Source organism: Melanotaenia boesemani, chromosome 17 (assembly GCF_017639745.1).
Source record: "Melanotaenia boesemani isolate fMelBoe1 chromosome 17, fMelBoe1.pri, whole genome shotgun sequence".
NCBI classification, from domain to species: Eukaryota; Metazoa; Chordata; class Actinopteri; order Atheriniformes; family Melanotaeniidae; genus Melanotaenia; species Melanotaenia boesemani.
The window spans coordinates 26,657,460-26,678,394 of record NC_055698.1 but is presented as its reverse complement, the minus strand read 5'-3'; the positions used below and the strand labels follow the sequence as shown (position 1 = coordinate 26,678,394).

The 20,935-nt window shown below is 37.0% G+C and overlaps 2 protein-coding genes and 1 long non-coding RNA gene across 4 annotated transcripts in view; all 3 read right to left on the bottom strand.

Annotated features, from left to right (window-relative positions):
- The window catches only part of LOC121656683 (protein MTSS 1-like), a 58,672-nt gene extending 50,190 nt beyond the window's left edge, over positions 1-8,482 (bottom strand). For both annotated transcript variants that reach the window (XM_042011802.1, XM_042011803.1), the window contains exon 1: positions 8,058-8,482. In XM_042011802.1, coding sequence (XP_041867736.1) covers positions 8,058-8,129 — 72 coding nt within the window. In that variant the 5' untranslated portion in view covers positions 8,130-8,482. The remainder of the gene's footprint in view (positions 1-8,057) is intronic.
- Positions 8,483-18,255: 9,773 nt separating this feature from the next.
- On the bottom strand, positions 18,256-19,647 carry LOC121656375. Its single transcript, XM_042011424.1, has 3 exons — positions 19,576-19,647; positions 18,429-19,483; positions 18,256-18,303 (listed from the first exon to the last, which is right to left on the bottom strand). The coding sequence occupies exons 1-2, from the start codon at positions 19,645-19,647 to the stop codon at positions 18,431-18,433; spliced, it is 1,125 nt and encodes a 374-aa protein (XP_041867358.1). The 3' UTR covers positions 18,256-18,303; positions 18,429-18,430.
- A 17-nt stretch (positions 19,648-19,664) lies between these two features.
- Positions 19,665-20,021, bottom strand: LOC121656723. The gene is made up of 3 exons (XR_006013441.1): positions 19,930-20,021; positions 19,814-19,854; positions 19,665-19,737 (listed from the first exon to the last, which is right to left on the bottom strand). It is a non-coding gene; the product is annotated as an uncharacterized LOC121656723 (long non-coding RNA).
- Positions 20,022-20,935: the final 914 nt, after the last annotated feature.

The window sequence follows — 20,935 nt, the reverse complement described above, 5'->3', positions numbered from 1 at the left end:
TTTAGTTTGTCTTTTTTTTTTTGTTTTTGCCCCATTTGGATTTTTTTCCCTTGATGGTCTGTGCTTTCCCACACACCATTATTCTATTTTTCAAATGCATTGACATTTCTTCCTCCAGCTCTTAAAAAGTCATTCATCAAGTCCTCTCTATTACACTGCACATATGTATATAAATAGCCACATCTCATTACATCCTCTCTCTTAGTCCCCTTTTCTCTAACGCACACATGCACACCAAGGCGAGGGCAGGGATGCTGAATCTATCACTCACTGAGGACATAAATTGTCACCGTGGCAACAACCGGAGGCAACAACAGCAGCCTGCTGATCTACTTGATCAGCTTGTTTGGTATCACTAGGGCTGCACAATTCAGAAAAAAATGTGAATCACAATTTTTTTGTTCAGAATTGAGATCATGATTCTCTGGCATGATTTTTTAACAAAATGTTTTTATGCACTGAACTTTAACAAAAACAAAAAACAAAAAAAAACACTGTAACAAGGTGAGGTCCAGACTGGTTCAATGTTTATTAAAAACCTTTTTAAAAATTACCTAATTGCACACATTGAACCTGGAACTAACAGAGCCTGTTAGTTGTTGCCTATAAAACAACAATAATCATTAAATAAATCAAAAAAGTCTGTTCAGATCTGTTGTATTTATTTCTTATGGCTCTAAATGCAGTTTTCCCCCAGATTAATTTCAATTGAAAACATTTTTACAGGCTTTCCTCATTAAATAAAAAAAATCATCAAATGCCGTTATAGCAAGAGAAGACATACAAAAAACTGCACTGATCACTTTTCTACAGGTATATATTACATATATAAATATAATACACACGCAGACACATACATATATAAATGCACTGTAGAAGATTCGGTCCGGTTATTAACATCTGTCTTTGTTTCTTGCTTTGTACGTGATTAATGTGACTGTAGAGATTTGTGGTGCTGCCTTGTGGTGCTGCAACCAGGGCAAAACACACCTTACTATGCAACTTACACTGTTTGGCATCATCTAGCTTAAATCCAACATACTTCCACACCGCTGCCGAATGCAAACATTTTTTGGATACGAATTTAGTTCGAGTGAGAGGGTGACTCGCCACTACCGTTTGGGTTTTCGTCGCTATGCATTTGAACCTCCTTCCCACAGACTTTCCTCCGCTATCACTCTCACTCACGCTTTCCAATCACTCGACTGCAGGCGTCTTCCTCCACTGAATCATGTGTTGTAATGGCGCTTTACCATTGGTTGAGGGAGGAGGCAATGGCTGTGCTGCGTCTGGGGATGCTTGAAAAAATCCGGGAGGAAATTAGGAGAGTTTGTGATACAGCTCGAGATATAAAATGCTTTAGATTTGCTGTGCATAGAAATGAGATCACATGTATGTGTGAATCGAGATTGCGATTTTTTTTAAACGATTTATCGTGCAGCCCTAGGTATCACATCACATCAAATCTCCCAAAATGTTACTTTTTGTTCTTTATTTTAACTTGTTTCCAGGAGTCTTAAAAAGCAAAAATCAGAAATGACTGAATTTATGCAGCAGTTGAAGCCTTGATGACCACCTTGCTATCCTCATTTGTACATAAACTAGTGACAATGATTGGGCACCATGTTGGTGAGAATGTTTGGATTTGTCAGATGAAGGACAAAAACAGGAAGATGACTCAGTAAATGTGGTGGCACTGACGTAATAGAAAAAGAAATCCTGAAATCTTACATTTATTGTCTTTCTAGCACAACTGTCTATTAACAATTGTTTTATATTTACTTATTTTCATTCATATGTGATGTTTTGGAAACAAAGAATACATAGCTTGTGTAGATGAGCATCCCACTTAAATAACAAGCCCAGTAACAAGAAGTCAGTACTGGATTTCTCTTTAAATCCCTACATCTCAATCTTTTATCAGATAACAGAATCATCTGAGCTGCAGCAACAAATAGATTAAAAGATTCAAAATAGGCAAGGAGTCAATGCAAACACCACAAAAATAAACTAAACAAGTGACCGATTTGGCTGGGGTACCAAAGTCAATACAGCAGCTCTGACCGTGTGGTTTCCATGACGATCCTGATGTTGTTGGCCCCATTTCAGCAGCAGCCCATTCAAAAGGAGACCAGGATAATTTTAGCTCCAAGGCCATTAAGACTTCAAGATAACACACATTTACTATTCAGTATATGCGTTTAATGCCATTAACTTAAACTACGAATACACAAACATAAACACTTTCACACACAAAGAAGAATCACAGTAAAACCTTAAACTGTGATTTGATGTTTGGATGCAATACATGTTATTTTAGGGGTATAGGAAGTGAAAGTTTTGGTACCACACTCTTGTGTTCTAGTATTGCACATGTCTGGAAAAGTGTCCCTCAACTTAGATACATAACTTTTTTAATGCAGGAGTAACAAAACCTTTGTATCAAAAGACATTTTATTCACACTAAATTACAGATATATTCATTTTTAGTTCAACTATCCCAAATTTATTTGCAGTGGAGATAACAAATCTCAGTCTAAGGAGTCAAAAACAGCAGCACAAACCCTTTCAAACATGTTGAATATTGCAGAAAGTTAGGGTCTACATCCACTTTACATCATTTCTTTTTAAACTGTCTGTCAGACTTAAGTGATTTGAAAATATTTTGGACCATAAATAATATTAAGATATTACCCTACAGTCTTCCATACAATTGACATAACCATGAGGAGTGCATGTACTATTAGCAACATTACTCCTGCATTAAGAAATATACTCAAATGTCAAACTTTAGCTTCTGAAAAAATAAAGTGCACCCAGCTCTGCAGCTCTTTAGCTTCTTGTAGCTCATAGTTTTAAAGGCAGATGCAGAGCTCAGTGTAAAGCCACCCACAGTATAAGATGATGAACCAGTTTCTCCTCCAGGGAAAAACATGCAGATCGGTTCCACTTAAATGGATCAACAGTAATGTGTCTGCTTCAATTTAACCAGCACAGTGATGTGTGGATGATTAACTGCACTCTGCCAAACACAGTCACTTTTCTACAGAACATAAACCCATTTAGATGTGCATAAACTGAGCCAGTTAGTCTCCAACCTGCAGAGGAAACGTATATTTTGAAGTGAGAAAACAAGTGAAGCGAAAAGAGGCAACGCTTAATATCTCATGCACTCGATTTAATCAAAATCAGGGTAGGAGGTCAGTCTCATAGGAGAGCAGGTATATGATGCTTTAAACAGAGGAAAAAAAATATATATAGGCTGATGGACTACAATATCTTTTATAGCACTTCTGGGGACTGTAAACATCTTATATTACTGCTTATCTAAGTGGTCTATTAATTAAATGAGAGCATGCTGTAGGGCCAAAAACCCACTTTCATTAATAATAATAATAATAATAATAATAATAATAATAATTACTGTTTAGTTTAAAAGGATCAATAATTGTTCCACCCTTTAAAATTTCTGTCTTCAGATGACTTGTCCAACCAACTGAACACAAACATTTAATTTACTGTCATTAAAAACAAAACAAACAAAAAAAAAAAAAAATTCACATTTGAAGAAAGTTGCAAGCAATTATTTTCATTTCCTTAAAACACTGACATTGCAAATGATAAGTGCACTAACTAGAATTATGCTTACAAAAAGCCACATTCTGCACTAAATGGTAGCCAGAAATCCACCTTTTGTAGAGATGGAGTGAAAGTGTGTTCTGCGGCCACTGTGAAAGATTTCTTTTTAGTTGTCTCAGTGGTGTTTCCATTATTTTGAATTTGCATAAGAAAGATGTGAATTATAAAAGGTGAACTGAAAACAATAGTGTCCACTAATATAAGATTAAAATGACGAGTCATCAGCTCAATATGTGGACATTATGAGCAAATAACCAGCCAAGTTCCTGCAGTACATCATATAATCAACTTGAATGTGGACTTTGACAAGGCATTTTCTTTTATTTTGCACAATAACTTGCACTGGCAGGCATTTACTCCCCAGCACATAAAATACCACAATCAGCTATTAGCTGTTTTTTAACCACGCTTTTACTTTAAATCTTTACTGGCCTATTTTCCTGCTGTACTTGAAAAAAAATGAATGGAAAATACTCATCTTCAGAGGAAATGATCAAAGTTTTTATAAGAAATTTATTCTAAAAAATAAATTAATAACAATTTTAAGAAGAGGCTTAGTTTTCCTTTAATTAAACAAAAGTGTGCCAGAATCAGTGACAAAAGGAGGCAACACAAACATATTGCAGAAGCATCTAAGAGACAATTAGTAGCAGCCGCATCCTCCACAGTGACACAGCAACCTTCTCCACCTACACATTAACACCAGTGGGTGGAACTCTGCATCCGACTGTCTGGCGGTCTAAAACATCAGACGCTTTCATGTTAGCCCTAACTTTATTCTAGACGAATCTGTCTGTAATTCTTAATTAAAACGGGAGCTCAGTGATGTGTTTTATAATTTAACAACAATCAGAACATACCTGCTTCTACCACCTGTACTGTAACTATGTCTTTCAGGTTGTAAAAGATGGTAAACGGATCAAAGACCCACATGTGGCCTGTCACATGGGTCTGTATTTTATCATCAGTTAATTTCAGAAATCTTGGACAAAATTACAGAGTATTATGAGCACATGGAGGAGGGCTTCACCTCACTAAGAGCAGCAGAGATCAGAGGTTAGCATGAGCAATGGAAGCAAATATGTCTGCTGTGATGTTAAATCCATAAAAGATGAGCTGAGTTCAGCTGAAAAATCAAACTGGACACATGAATTCTAAACAAAACTACTGGAAAGTATTATCAATCAGGTTAGTCTGTCAATATAACTAAAAATTACACTGATAGATCATTTAATTAGGCACACTATTCAACTGGTTGTTAATACAAATATCTAATCAGTCATTCACACAGACATGATCAAGACGACTTGCTGAAGTTAAAAATCGAGCATCATAACTGGGTTTAAGGGGGATTTAAGTGACATTGAACACTGCATGGTTGTTGGTGCCAGATGAGCTTGTCTGAGTATTTCAGAAACGGACACAAACATTTCTGAACACCATCTTTTAATGCACAAACCATCAAACTTTGAAGCAGATGCTAGATCAAAAGCAGGAGACCACACCAGTCGTCTCTCCTGTCAGCCAACAAAAAGAACCTAAATTCACACAAGCCTGTAAAAAAAATGGAAAATAGAAGATTGGAAAAATTTCAGATGGTGGAGTCAGAATTTGCCAAAACACGATGAAAGCAGGGATTCATCCTGCCTTGGATCCACAGCTCAGGCTGGTGGTGGTGTAATGGTGTGGGGGATATTTCCTTGACACACTTTGGGCCCTTTAGCATCAACTGAGCATCATTCTACCCCCACAGCCTACCCGAGCATTGCTTCTGATCATGTCCATCCCTTTATCCCACAGTGTAGCATCTTCTGATGGCTACTTCCAGGATAACGCCCCATGTCTCAAAGCTCAGATCATCTCCAACTGCTTTCTTGAACATGACAATGAGTTCACTGTATCCCAATAGCCTCTAGCCACAAGATCTCCGTACCTTTGGGATGTGGAACGGGAGATTCTCATCATGGATGTGCACCTGACAAATCTGTTTCAACTGTGTGATGCTGTCAGGTCAATATGGAGAAAAATCTGAGGAGTGTTTCCAACACTTTGATGAATCTGTGCCACCAAGATTTAAGGCAAAAAGTAAGGCATACTTAATAAAGTGGCAGGTGAGTGTGAAGAGGCATCCCCCAAACACTATCACTATCCTTATAACAATTTCTCAGGAACAATACTGGAACAAACCTGTGATGGATAGATTATCCTTTAGGTGATCAATGGAAATTTTCCAGGTACCACAACAATGTGAGGTGTTTAAATAATATGCAGAATAGAAATACAGAGCAGATGGTTGTACATCACAAAAACTATCGTCAAGGCTTTTTTAGCTAGAGGAAATTCTACTTGAGAACAAAGAAAATAGGAGCACTGAAGATGAGGATATGGATATGGAGGTGAAGAAACAAGATAACCTGAAGAGTAAAAAGGAAATTAAATTAAAGATGAGGAAAGAGTAAAACAAGGAAATGACAATGGGAGTGGTCAGCAGAGACAGAAATGTGAGGAAGAGAAAACAAAGATAAATTTAAAGAAAGCAAAAATAAGAAACAAGTCAGAGGAAAGATAGAAAAAAAAGAAGAAATGGATACCTCACAGACCTCCAACACCTACACCTGTTAGAAAACCACCTGTCTGTTATTATGTCACCATGGAAACAGGTGTGTGGTTGCATGGCACCCCTTACCTCAGAACAAACACTTTTGTTTTTAACTTTGTAAGAAGCTGGAGTCACACGAGGTCTGAACATTAAACGCTCCTCTCCTCGGAGCCAAACTGAATCCTGAACTCTCACCTGCTCGTCACAAACTTTATAGTCAAAACACACTTTCAAGGTTTGATGCTTTTCTCCATGTAAACCCTTTTTAGATCCTTGATATTGAAGCAGATCATCAGTGAGTCATAAAAACATCAAAACCAACACATGAAAACTACAATGCAGGACAACAGTCTTTTCTTCTGATGATTGTTGGATGACAACTCTTCTAAGTCTGTGTTGATGTGCATCAATGACCTTGCACAAGTTTTAAGATTATGTAAAGAGACCAGTCCATATTTCACAAGTACATGTCGATTCTGAAGGATCCAGCCTCTGATTCGCTCTCATACACCACTTGGCTTGTGCAAATACTGATTCATATTAATATATCAAAAGGCTAACTATGCTTTACTAATGCAGCCTGTTACTACGGTCAAATCACCAACAGAAACCACCATGAACAGACCATTAACAAGCCTCTTGTTTTGGCAACATAAGTTAATTCTTAACGGTTTACATCACTTCAACAAGCGCCAGCTTATTAGCCAAGAAAACAGCTGTTTTCTTTTACTCTCACACAGGTTTATACCAATTTCTCACCTACAGCTGTTCATTGATGGCTGTTATTCAGGCTTTTTAGTTCGTTTATAACAGTGAACATCACATCAAACTACATGTTCACCTCATTTGTTGGTCTGTATTTAAGACATTGCAAATGGCAGCAGAGTACAAAGCTGATGGACATGCAAAAGGTATTTTTCAGAAAGAAAATGTGCAGAAATGTGGCCCTTAAACACCAGAAACCAATATGTTCCATTTATAGTATCTAAATTGTTGCTTCTGTTGTTCTCTAAAGTAAACAAATGTTTGACCAAATGGAAAATGGTGATCACAATTAATCAAAGCATTAAGTAGGGATAGTCTCCTTCCTTGTTTAACCTAATTTAAAACTGACATATTCAGCAAAAGGAGCAATTAGCTTAACTTAAGGAAGTCTAATATGTTTGGAAAGAAAAATGTATCACTAATTAGCCTGTTTTAAAAATAGCTGCTGATTAATTTTTCATGTGTTCAACTGATTCATCTCCATGTTCCTTATGATCTTTCTACTCCTGAAGAATCCCACTTGCATGGTTATTTGAGTGCAAGACATTTGGCTAAACAATCATTTATATGCACACAAGATCTTGTTCTCGTGTATCTTTTCAAAACTCCTTTTCAAAGTCCATCCTGCATCAAAAACAGTCTTTTTCTCTCTCTCTCAGGGCTGACACTGATCAGATTGCACTTAATTGCGTTTTTATCTCCTGCAGGGTCACAGCAACTGTCTTTTACCTATACACTGACTAGTGAGCTGTCACTGTGTTTGGTTAATATGATGAGGATGGTTTGACTTGACATTGTAAGGAGGAGAAGATCCAGCCCTTCAGATCCCGAACCACACACAACCCACTCCTCCCCCTCCAGGATAATTAGCTAATTAATTATGTGGCTTGCAAACCTCCATTAAAGCGACAGGCGGATTTATTGCGTGTCTTCCTGGTTTTTGTGCACCAGTGTTTGAAGGATCAGTTGTTGGCGACTTGCCTTTAATATTTCATGAGTTAAACAGAGATTTAAATCACAAATCAGGTGGAGTAACAATGTTCCTTCATGTTACCTTCATGTCTCCAATGACAGTCTGGAAAAGCCCCCCCAGTGCGCTGCACTCCCTCTCCATCACCGTCTCCATCTTCAGCTGTGCGAACGGAAATTGCAAACGCTCTCACTCGAAGCTTTTGTAGTCCATAAATGAAAATCGGAAGGAAACAAACAAATTGCAGAGAAGTAGTGTTTGGCTGTTGATGAGAGGGCTCAGATTTGCGCTGCAGGGTTCCCCCGGCTGTTGGAGAGCAAAACGCGGACGGAAGGCGCAACAGAGCCGGTTAGTTTCCACTCAGAGCCGCTAAATCCCATGTCTGCACAAGGAGAGGCATGTTGGAGCGGAAAGGAGAGTGACAGCAAATATCTGCACGACGCTGCCGGAGAGGCTCAACTTTCCACACCGAGCTGCGCCTCTGGCACCACTGAAGGGGACCCGGTACGGGAGCGTGTCTCTGGGAGCGGGAGCGCGCGTTGCCGTGGCCACGCCTTCAAAAGTGGAAGGTTTTTTTTTTTTTTGTTTGTTCTTCTTCTTCTTAATGGAAAAACACGAGGGTAGTCTAAATGATGGTAATGAGAAATTATAGAAGACAACAAAAATGAATTAAAGCATAATCCATTTGTCCAAATACAGCGTAAAAAAAAGTATCTTAAAAAAAAATTGTAATGAAAAATTATTTAGCTAAAGCCTAAATATTCCATTTAGCTACATTATATATCTATACATCGTAGATTTTACGTACATTTACTAATGTAGTATAAGCCAGCTTTTGTCAGGATTGTTTTATTATTGAAAAGTGAGTTTATTGATTATCTACTTTAAATTACTTTTCAACATTAATTTTTATTTAAACCTATATTATTTAACTGTTTTATTCAAGATGTTTTGCTTGGTTTTGGGTTTTTGCTGCTGCTGTGCAAAGAACTTTCTTTGTTTAGAAAAATAGTAGCTATATCAATAAAGTTATTATTAAAAAAAAAATAAAGATCCAACATACATAAATCTATTGACTAAAGATCCTAAATGTTTCCTGAACTACAGCAGTTGGAACTCTGAGACCCCTGATGGGTAAACGCTGATGTTTAAAATTACATTGCCACCTAGTGAGCATTCAACAGAACTACAGTCAAAGGATTTAAACAAAAAGGTTTTGAGGATGGATAAAAAGAAACAAACACACCCACACCCACCCGCCCACACACACACATATATATGTGTCTATATATACATATATATATATATATATATATATATATATATATATATATATATATATATATATATATATATATATATATATATATATATATATATATATGTATATGTGTGTATATACCAATCCTCATAAACCTGTAGTGTTTAGTTTTAAGCATTTTAACACCTTTAAACATTTTAAACAAATTACTACGATATTGTGGTCACACATTTTCTTACAACTACAAAACACATTAAAACAATACGAAAGTTGTAAAATAAAAAAAGTTCAACATTTTTGAAAAACGAAAACTGCCACAATAAATTTCATGAAAACAGTATTAAATAATTAGTTAAATGATTAACTGATTTATTTGGAAATAAACTGGAAATAAACAGGTATAAAAGATAAATAAATTTATTAATAACTACTTAAATGTATAATTTGTTTATTAATACTGGAAATAAAATCATACATCAAATTAAATATATTACTGACTAATTTATGTCAGTTAATAAAGATTTATAATTATTCAGTTCATAATTTGTTTAATAATTTTTTAAACATATGTAATTATTTTACTATTTATTTATTTTATATTTCCTGGGCTGCAGTGTATCATGAATTAATTTACAATTTAACTGACATTTGATTGGTTATTCTGCCCCATAAGTCACTACAAATCGGTCCCAGATGAAAGATCCCTGCAGAGCCAGTCGAAGTACTCCAACACATCAGCCAGCTGTATTTACATATTTTTATGGCTATATTAGTAGCTTTAACTTCAGACTAAAATAATCACAGCCATGATTAACACGCTCAATGTTAGCCACTACTAGTTTCCTGCTAGCACTAGTTCACAAATCACAGAATGGTTTAGGCCCAGAATACATCTGTGATATGTTCAGAGAATATATGCTCAAGATACGTTATTATCATTACACACACGTACAATTAAATTAAGGTCACGACACGAGTCATGATACAGACTCATTAAAAAAAAGAGAATAAATAACTAAAACCACGTGCATTACTCAGGCAAAAACATCCATGTTCAGAGAATATAAACCTAGGAGAGCTCTTAGATCCAAGCAAGTCCAGACCAGAGTCCAGACTAAACATGGAGAAGCAGCATTTAGCTGTTATGCTGTAAACAAGTGGAACAAACTGCCAGTGGAGATCAAATTAAAATCCAGGTTAAAAATATTTCTTTTCTCATGTGCCTATGCATGAAATCTACTACTAATCTATCTTTTAACTTATGTAGACATTTGCTTGTTTTTAATCATGTTATTTGGGTTATTCTGTATGGTTTAATTATGATTTTTGCACACCCTTTTAATTATACCTTAATATGATTTGAAATGTTTCACTGTTTGCATTTCTCTTTGTGTTATATATATTTATATTTTGTATCTCAGCACTGGGCCCTTAGGCCATTTTTTTCTCTAGCCTCATGTTATTCCCCTCATGTTATCTTTTCCATCTATATCTAATACTAATATAGGTGCGCCGCGCTGTGGCTGCCGCCTCAGTCTGCCTGATCCTGTTTGTGCTTACATGTTGTTGCTGTCTACTCTTGGACAGGTTGTACTGGAAGTCATTTCGTTGTACCTGTGTCCTGCACTTGTATAATGACAAACAAAGACTCTTGAACTCTTGAACTCAATGTACAGCAAATTAAATAACTTTTATATATGAAATGTGCTATAAAACGGTTTAAGATAAATTTGTCCATGCATTTATCTTTAGTAGACTAAACTATTGTAACTGCACTCCCTAAAAAGTCCATCAGGCAGCTGCAGTTGGTCCAGAACGCTGCTGCTTGAGTCCTCACTAAGACCAAGAAAGCAGATTATATAATCCAGTCCTCAGATCTTTACACGCACTTCCTGTCTGTCAAAGAACTGACTTCAAAATCCTGCTGTTAGTTTACAAAACACTGATTGTTTTAGTACCAAAATACATTCAGGATCTTCTGGTTTGTTTGAACCAACCAGATCCCTCAGGTCATCAGGGTCAGGTCTACTTTCTGTTCCCAGAGTCAGAACTAAACATGGAGAGGCAGCGTTCAGCTTTTCCTCATATGTGGAAGAAACTCCCAGAAAACTGCAGGTCTGCTGAATCTCTCAGTAGTTTTAAATCAGGGTTAAAAACTTTTTTTTTTTTACTGCCATTATTTATCAAAGCAACTTTTAATTCTTCACACTGTATTTCTTGCATTTTATCTTATGTTACTTAAACTTTTGGTCTTTTCTAAAAATTTCTTTTTAAAGATTGTTTCAAAGAACATTTTAATGCTTCTTCTGACCCCTGCTGTAATGCTTTTAATATTCTATGTAAAACACAAAACGTGTTTCGTACATGAAATATGGTGTGAATATGTGTAAAGCTTTGCCTCATAAATGTGAACTTACTTTTTTATAAATATTTAATTAAATGGAGAAAAAAAATACTTTACACAACATAAAATCATATTATTAATCATAAATGTAATAATTTGTGCATTTATTTCAAATTTGAAGGAATCGGAACGCTGTATACCTCAACAAGTTGAGCGATCGCACCATGTACGGAGGCTACACCCCCTCGGAGCAGCTGGCCCAGGTTTGAGTCCTGGTCTTGGACCCTTTACTTTATATCATTACCCGCTCTCGCTGACCCCCTTTCCTGTTAAGCTACTGTTGAATAATGGCCACTAGGGCCCAAAAAACATTTTTAAAAAATGTAATGAATTAAGGAGGCATTTAATGAATCATTAAATGCTTTATTTACATATTTTATTGTGGTACTTATCTACCTCCATACATATTAATCAAATAAGTTTTCATTATGTCTTAAACAAAGGAAAACTGTTTTATTTTAATAAAAGTTACTTTATCTTTATAACTAAAAATGCTGGACTGCAGTGATGTCACTTAATATTTGAGTGTGCAGCACTTGATGGCAGGAACTCCAGTCATGTCAAAACACACACCCAGGAACTTACTTCAGTGTCACAAAGTTTGCTGTTGAGCTGAACTGTTGGCTTTGTACCAGTTCCGGTTGCTGGTGACTCTCCATTTTATTTGTAAAGCAGTGATGGGCAGGTTGAGATGATCCTGGGTGTGAGCAACCATTACAGTCTACCAGTTAAGGTAAAATGACAACTGGCCTTTCACACAAGTAATGAAGTTCCTCAGGACAATGTAGGTCTTCCCGTGTTCTCAACCAATCTGCTTTCTAAACTTTGTGGTGGCACAGTTGCAACATAGTCCTGTCCCGCCTTGTCAATGTCCCAGGAAGCAATCACATTGTTTGGCTCATTTTTCCTCCAATAGGTGACATCAGGTTTGACTCTGCTTCCACCGCTCCATAAGTATACAGTCTCTTTAACCATATCCTGCAACCCAATCCATGCTGATTGGAGGTTTACTTGAAGATATTTCTTAAAAAAAAAAAACTGAAAAGTCATTGTTGTGAAAAAAGCTTGGTCTTCTGCATTCAGTAAAACAGCCAAGTCACCCTGCATGCTGTGACAGTCCCTGCAAGCATCTTCCCAGCTTTTTGCTTTTTGTTGCAGGATGAAGCAGTGTGAAGTGTGCTCGACCCAGCCCAGCAGACAGCACGAGCACTGCAGTGTGTCCTTGTTACAGAGACTCCAGACAAAAAAGCTGGTTGGAGAACAAGACTAAATGCTGTTGTTGGTTTATTGCCACCAATGAGGCATAGGTTTGCCTTTCATTGTTTAACAGCAGGTGCAATCCTTCAATTTCTGCAGAAGCAACTGTGAAGTGATGCAGGGATTTATTTAAAAGCACAATCAGTTGCTGCTTCTTCTCTTGTACAAGCTTGTAGCTGTCCACTGTTCTCTACTTGCAACTGTGTTTTTTCTTGCAGTGTGCTGTTGAAGCGCTCACTCAGCAGGACATCTTCATTTGACAACAGGGTGACGTCGTAGATTGTGGTGTTTAAAAGCAAGTTCAGCTGGAAGTTCTCATTTCTGATTATGGTAAAGTTTTTATAGCTAGAGTTTAAAAGTTGCTCCATCTTATCATTGTTGTTCCTTATAGACAACATTTCCTCTGTGATTTGATGAAATTCTGAGGCTTTGGTTTTCTATCACAGCAGGTACCAAAACAGAGAGGATGCTGATTACACCAGAAAAAGTAAACCTAATGACATGCTCAGAATCCATGTTTCTCCTTCTGTTTCATTCTGACTCATTGAGTCTTCATCGTTTAAACTAAGAGGACAAAGACGAAAAGGAAAACAAAAACGAGATAGATATTATTTCACATCTTAATCACATTACTGTTACTTTAACTGTGACTTTTCTTTTCTGAACCTTTTTATTTCCATCATAAGACTCAGTAGAAAATAAGTATTTCATCTTTAATCACACGTTCAGGACCTGATGACTGCACCCATCTTCAAATATTTCACTTTCACCACCAGGTAAATATAACTTAATATAAAAAAAAGACCTAACGTTACACTGTGTCATTTCTTATCTAACAAAAAGTTTGTGAAAAATTAAATCCATCCTTTTTTCCACACAAATTCAGAAGGAGAGTTGCTGTCATGTGCTACTAATAAAATGCCCTTAATTGACTGATCATCAGCAGGCGTGAGCACCTTTATAAAGGCTGATATTTTGGCAGTGTGATGGCTAAAGCATTCAGATGTGTTAACCCTTTAACACCATGAGTATTATATTTGATACATGCTGTTGTATTGCATTGTTGTATTATTTTAAAAAAAGATAAAAACTCCAAATTCTGTTGTATAGATGATCTTGTGGTTGTTTTGTGCGTTGTGACATCTTATGGCGCCACATTAATCAGACATCCTGCGTTAATGAAAGCTATGATTCATCTGACAAAAACTGATTTTAATAACTGAAAATCCACATTGGAATTTAAAATGCAAATCTTGTTATAATAAGTAATCAACAGCTGGTTAAGAAACAGTTTCAAACTAGCGCACCCTGAAGAAAGTGGGAACTTTATCTAGGATTCTGTTGGCTGGGGGATGTTTGACAAACAGCTCATTCAGCAACCCAAGAGAGAGGAAAATATATCCAAGAGCCGAAGTTTTGAGAGAACAGAGAATGTGTCTGAGTGTGAGGAAAAAAGATTTGAACCTGCAACACTAAACTTGAGAAGAGGAGCAGAGTTTTGAAAGGAAGAACGATACATTTAAGAGCAAGAAGGGACTTTTTGAGTGTGAAAGCAGAGTTTTGAGCAAGAACAAAATGATACAAGAATGAAATGAATGAATGAATGAAAATGAAATGAAATGAAATGAAATCTTGCTCTCAAATCAAACAATTACGCTCTTGATTAAAAACAGACAAATACCCACATACCTGTGTGTGTGTGTGTCAAGGGTGGGGTCTGCATTAACTACTAAAAACAGTAAATACTAACACCTTCCTACAAATATGCACTTCTAAGGAGCTACTACACCAATCAGACTGATCATGTATGAATAATTAAAGCCAAGTTCTATTTCTAACCACATATTTCCCTCACCGTGAGGACCCTGGTCGGGCTTGCACTGCATTGCTTGAATCTCACTGTCAAGGAGTATGTGGAGAGGTTAGAGGTAAGCCCACAATTTTTAATGTCAGCTTTCCTTTTAGCTTTCTTTAGCCTTCCACCACTCCCTCTGCTTATGTCTTTGAGCTTTATTACTCATTGATTTATCTCCTTTCCATCGCTCAAGCTCTTTCCTGACGTATTCTTTCCTTCTCTCTGAACCTGCTTTTCTTCTCGCCCTGTACTCTCTTTGTCTCTCTTCATTTGATTTAGCCATCTGATATTTGAAAATAATGAAAATTAAATAAAATTTAGAGAAAGGGGGCTGGCTGGTGTAAGAACAGTCCAAACTCCAATCCTGTAAAAGTGTTCTTTGTTACATGGTTGAATGTTTCGGGGTAAAATATCTGGCTAAAAGTCAGAAGCCAGAAGTCCACAATAGCCAGGGTATGGAGCAGCATATGGCATGACGAAACAAGAAACTGATATATTTTTTCATGAAAATTGTTTGCTTTTACCCAAACAATAGTAAATATTATTTATGCATGTAACAGTGTTGAAAGGTTGCTTCACTATGTCACTTTGATGATAAAAACAATTAAATATAAGAAAGTATGCAAACACCTCTTTTCACATTTTCAGTGTGAAAGGAAAAAGATTTAAATGGTGTAACTTCCAAGATGCTGAGGAAATTGGACTTAACCATTATGCTGTTCCTGGACATGATTAAATAGTGTGCCATTTTATAAATCATATATATATATATATATACCTCTTGTATTTCTCATAGTTTCTGGTTTCTCTGCTTTTCTTCCTCTCTCTTCTTCTCTGTCTTCATTTGCGCTGCTAACCAGAACCAAGAATAAGTATGAAACACAAATTCATAATCATATAAATTTATTTATTTATGTCATCATTACCCCAGTTCAATGATGGTTTGCTGTAAATGTAGTCAAGCAACCTGAAGGTTTTCTTAGTAATAATAAAAATACAGGCTTCTGTTCTCCTTTTAAGTGGCGATAAGACAAACTCTCTAAAGAAAATAAAATTGCTGCTGTCTATGAAACACACTGATTATTCTAAAAGCCTGATGTGTTTACTGTTTAACATTTGGCATTAAGTTAATTCTGTCAATCCAAATATAAAGTAAACCATAAAAGACATAAATGGCAAATGTACATTCACATTCATATCTACATGCATTTTATAAAATCTTTTATAAACTATTCAAAATGGTCAAACTAAAAACCCATTTTAAAGATTTTTAGTGTTCGTAATGGAAAACTACTTTTTATAAAAATAACCCCAGGCATTGAATAGTTTAAAGATATAGTTTAAAGATCCTTGTGTCGTTTGCGGCCACAGACTTACTAGACGTGGTTAAAGCACAGCCAGTTTCAAATGTCTTGATATTTCCCCAAAGAATGCAGTTTGTCTTTGTATAACTAGTTGCCATGCCAACAAGAAACGCCCTGAAATTTCGTTGCAAAATTATGAGAAACTTAAGTTTAGTTAAAAAATAATTTGTCACCAATGAGTACTAAATGGTTGCGGTATGAACAATCCACTGATGTTCAATACAAAACAAAAAAATAAAATTAGCTCAATATTTCAATGAGCCTTTCCCCTAATCCATTCAGTTTGTAGAAGTTTTTGTAGGAGTTTTTTTTGCCAGTCTTTAGTTCCCATTTCTTTGTATTTTCCTTCCAATGCACCGTAATACTAAATTCTTTGTCCCATTGTGCACAAACGTGGACATTTACACTGCCATCTAGTGGTGTCAAAAGAGAACATTTTATACTTTCATCCTACATTTTAGGTCATGGGACATCAGTCAAACACAAACACTGTAAGCCATCTTCAATAATACAAGCACCAGAAACACAAGCAGTAATTTTTTTGTTGTTTCGTCTATTTTGTCATCTTTTCTGAGGCATCTGGTCTTCTAAAAGGAAAAATGTCTGACAATCTGAAAACGCAAAGTTTATTTACACATAAAAACAGCATTTAGTGACTTGACTGATGAAGATACACTGTGTACAGTACATTAACATTTCTTATTCAGACAAACCCCTTAGTCTCATTTAACTTTATTAAATTATTAATTTATTAAAGTTATATATTGTAATATTAAAGTTTAAGGATGTTTAGGGGCTTCTCTGTATTATGCAGAAAACAGCTTGAAATAAATAAATTTATATACATAGGGAGCGAGAAGTATCTTTTTCCTTCTTGAGCAGAGTGAATACTTTTAATCATGTGATGAAAGATTTAAGTTCTCTGCACAAATATCAGTGGATTATCTTATTCTGATTTGTGAAATGTATTAATCCTATTATCCTTTATAACCTATGATAACAAAAATATAAGAATGCCTCCAAATGTATTCTTTGTAACACATTTGTCTTTGAACCACTAAGCCATTTTACTTTTTCTCTACCTTCATGCAAGTTGGACATCCAATGGAAAACTTTGCAAAGAGGATTTAAAAAAAAAAAAAAAAAAAAAAAAAAAAAAAAAAAAAAAAAAAAAAAAAAAAAAGACCTAAAAACAGCAAATGACAGAGGAAATGCAAAATTAAAAATCACAAGGAATGAAAATGTAAACGTGATAAGACAAATAACTCAGAATGCAAAAGGATCACAGTTCAGTGTTCTTAGTGATGTGAAACCCTTGAAACCCTGTCAAATTTGGGACCTAAAATAATTTATATTTTAAGTAAAAACCAGCTATGCTCTAACGACAGGGGAAACCAGATGTTTGGCCCCAAACCTGCATTGAGGGCTGTACATGGATATTCATGGCCAACCAGTTTGGAGAAAGATCAGATGGTGAAGCTGGCAGCATTTCAGAGCTGTCATTTTAACCACAGAGCTTCAAAGCTTAATGACAGGGAGCAAGAACACAGTAGCCAGTGCCAAAAACAGGACTGTCATCATCCCCAAAGATACAATGAACTAATAGCAGCTATCAGGGGGATGCGGGGGAGGGGAAAGATAGGCAGATGGGCGTTAGATGCGTCTCCAGCATTAAAGTAAAAAAAAAAAGATATTGAATATGAACCTTGCATTTCTTATAAGTGCTTAAAATACAGGTCAATAGGATGTTTTAGACCAGAGGGTAGCGCTCAGGCAATGTGACGCTAACCTGTAACCATGTCCAAAATATTGAGCTGCATTTATTTTGCAATGTTTGCTTTCCTCAGACGCATTAGTTGAGATCTTGCATCATTTAAAATTGCAATTTTGCAAAACTGCAATCTGTATCCAACAGATTAAGACAACCCTGCTCCTAGTTTGACATTTGGCCATTCATTTCCCTGGATACGTAACGTTAAAGCTAAAATGACTCCATAGCAATGCTACCCATCAAGCTTTCTGCTTGAAATTGTACACACACACACACAACTTCCCCCTCCCAACAATGGTGGTTTTACGCAACCAAATATTTGTAAATTTTAAATTTGAGTTCCCATATACACAGCTCGAGTAAGAGTGAATGCAGTTGTTTATTGAATTAAGATGGCCAGCAACAGAAGGTCAAGAACCTGAAAAGAGAAACATTTTAGGGTTCTAATGCACACAAAACATTTGATTAAAAAGACATCTTGCATTCACATTTGCATAGAGAGAGAGGGGAAAAAAAAAAAAAAAAAAAGTTTAAGCCACTTACAGTTAAAGTGCCAGAGGTTGACGATTTCTGTTGTGCATGGACCTCAGCTGCGGCCGCTGGCCTTCATAGTTGTAGAGTGATGCTACAGGAACTGGTTTAGAATTCTGTGTCTCAACATTCAGCCGTCTGCTTGACCGAGGGGCATCATCCCGCACACCGCCTTTCACCTGTTGTACTATAGTTTTCAGGGAGCCTGGTTGCTTCTGGTATGGTTTTGGTAGGGTATTCACCTGAGTAGCACTGAGCTGCTTCTTGGCACTGAATGGTGCAGGAAGATCCCACATACCAGCATTGGTCTGGAGGATGTGAACATCTGAGGTGGCTGGCTGTGGTTTGGCAGGCAAGCTTGGCTGCCACTGTACCGGATTAGCCTGTTGGCCAGACTGCTGCCTTATGGTGCTATATCCAGATGCAACTGGTCTAGGACCAGTCTGTTTGTTCAAGTTGTGAGAACTCTGTGTAGAGCCAAGAGGAGCATCCCACTTAATATGGGGATTAGAGCCTGGCCCTTCATGAGATGGCTTGGATGAGGAATACATCCCTGGAACACGGTTTAAGCCATTACCTGACCTAACTCCATCTCCACTATGCGGTGAGGGAAGATTCCACATACCAGCTTTGGTCTGGGGGATGTGACCACTGGAGGAAGCTGGCTGCTGTACCGGATTAGCCTGTTGGCCAGACTGCTGTCTTATGGTGCTATATCCAGCAGCAACTGGTCTAGGACCAGTCATTTGTTTGTTCAAGTTGTGAGAACTCTGTGTAGAGCCAAGGGGAGCATCCCACTTAATATGGGGATTAGAGCCTGGCCCTTCATGGGATGGCTTGGATGAGTAATACATCCCTGGTACACGGTATAAGCCATTACCTGACTTAACCCCATCTCCACCATGCGGCGAGGGAAGATTCAACGTACCATACTGGAAAGCGGAGGAAGGTCCTGGCTGCTGCTGGGATGGCTCGACTGTGTCAATGATCTCAATTGCTCCACTTGAGACAACGCCTGACCCAAAGTTGTGTCCTTCATGTGATGCTTGGCCGTACTGGACAGTTGGCTGCTTCAAGGTTTCTCTGGGTTTTGAGACAGCTGAGGCAGGCTTGTAATTAGAAACACTTCCTTGGTGACTGTAACCGTCTACTCGCCTACCATAAGCTCCACTTGGGCCTTGGGAAGGTCCAGAGTTTTCAGATAAACCACTTTGTTTATTAAAACCCTCATAACTGGAAGCCGGTTTGTAGCTGCGTGGAGAAGCCTGTACTTGTTCCACGTAAGGTTGAACATTTCTACCACTGTACCTGTAGAAATTTGCTGGAGAGGATAGGGTTAAACATGGTCAGTTTTCAGCAGAGAAAATGCAGTTCATTTTAAAATCATTAGTTCTTACCCAATGCATAGTGTCCAAAGACTGTAAAGAGCAACAGCACCCTAGAAATAACATGAGAATATTAAACAACAGTAACAATCTTACCAGAAAAAAAAAGAAAAAAGAAAAAAAAATACCTCATAGAAAATCCAAAACCCATTCCTGAAATCTGCAACCAGACAATGGAGAGTAGTTGCTGTTAGTAATCGACTACCAAATCAAAGAATCCCAGTTTCTGACGCATACCTGCTGCAAACCACAGTGGTCCCTTATAAAGTGAATAGACCAAAATTAACCAATCACACTGCTTGTTGCCCACACTGACGAAGCAAAAGCCAAAACGTAATTAGAACCAGCTTGCAGTAATCATCAGGGTCAAGCAGGTGTTTCCACTTCAGCTAATAAGCAACATAGGAAGCTCCACTTAAACTGAGAACAACATAATTTGCTTCTCTAGGTGCTTTTGGAGGGGCTTTATGGCATCCTTGACAGATTTCATTTCACTGGCCAATAATGAACCCAAAAATAACCTCAGCATCAATAATGTGCAAAGATAAAATTATTTTATTAAAGCTGTTGGCACAAAATGTTCCAACATATTATGACTCAGCCATTTTTTCTTCCTAAACTTGAGCAGTCACTTCAAATCAGAGAGTATTACATTACCAGAGTAATTGTAGGTTTGTTGTTTGCGCTGGAAAATTGAGAATTCCATTTTTAAAGCCAGTATTATAGGCACTACCAAATCATAGCACATACTAGAGCACATGATCAACTGATGCTCATGTTTTAGAATTGTCTATGATGAATTGTCTATGAACTGTTAAAATGATCAGACAGTACGCATGTAGTTTACAGACTGTTGAAGTAGTTAATTGTAGTGCAATCATAGCAGCACCTGAGGCCACTGGATCCCCTCACAGATGAAAAAATGTTTTTGGCCACTAATGGCCACAATCCAAGCTGTACTTGGCATTTGAAGGGATTTTCATGCCCATCTTTACTGTATGTCAGTAATTATTACACACTGTGACTTTAAGGGAATTCTGGAGAGGAGGCATTGCCCACGTAAATAAATAAATAAATAAATAAATAAATAAATGGCGGCGCTCAAGTATGATCAGGTATGATCTGCCAAAAAAA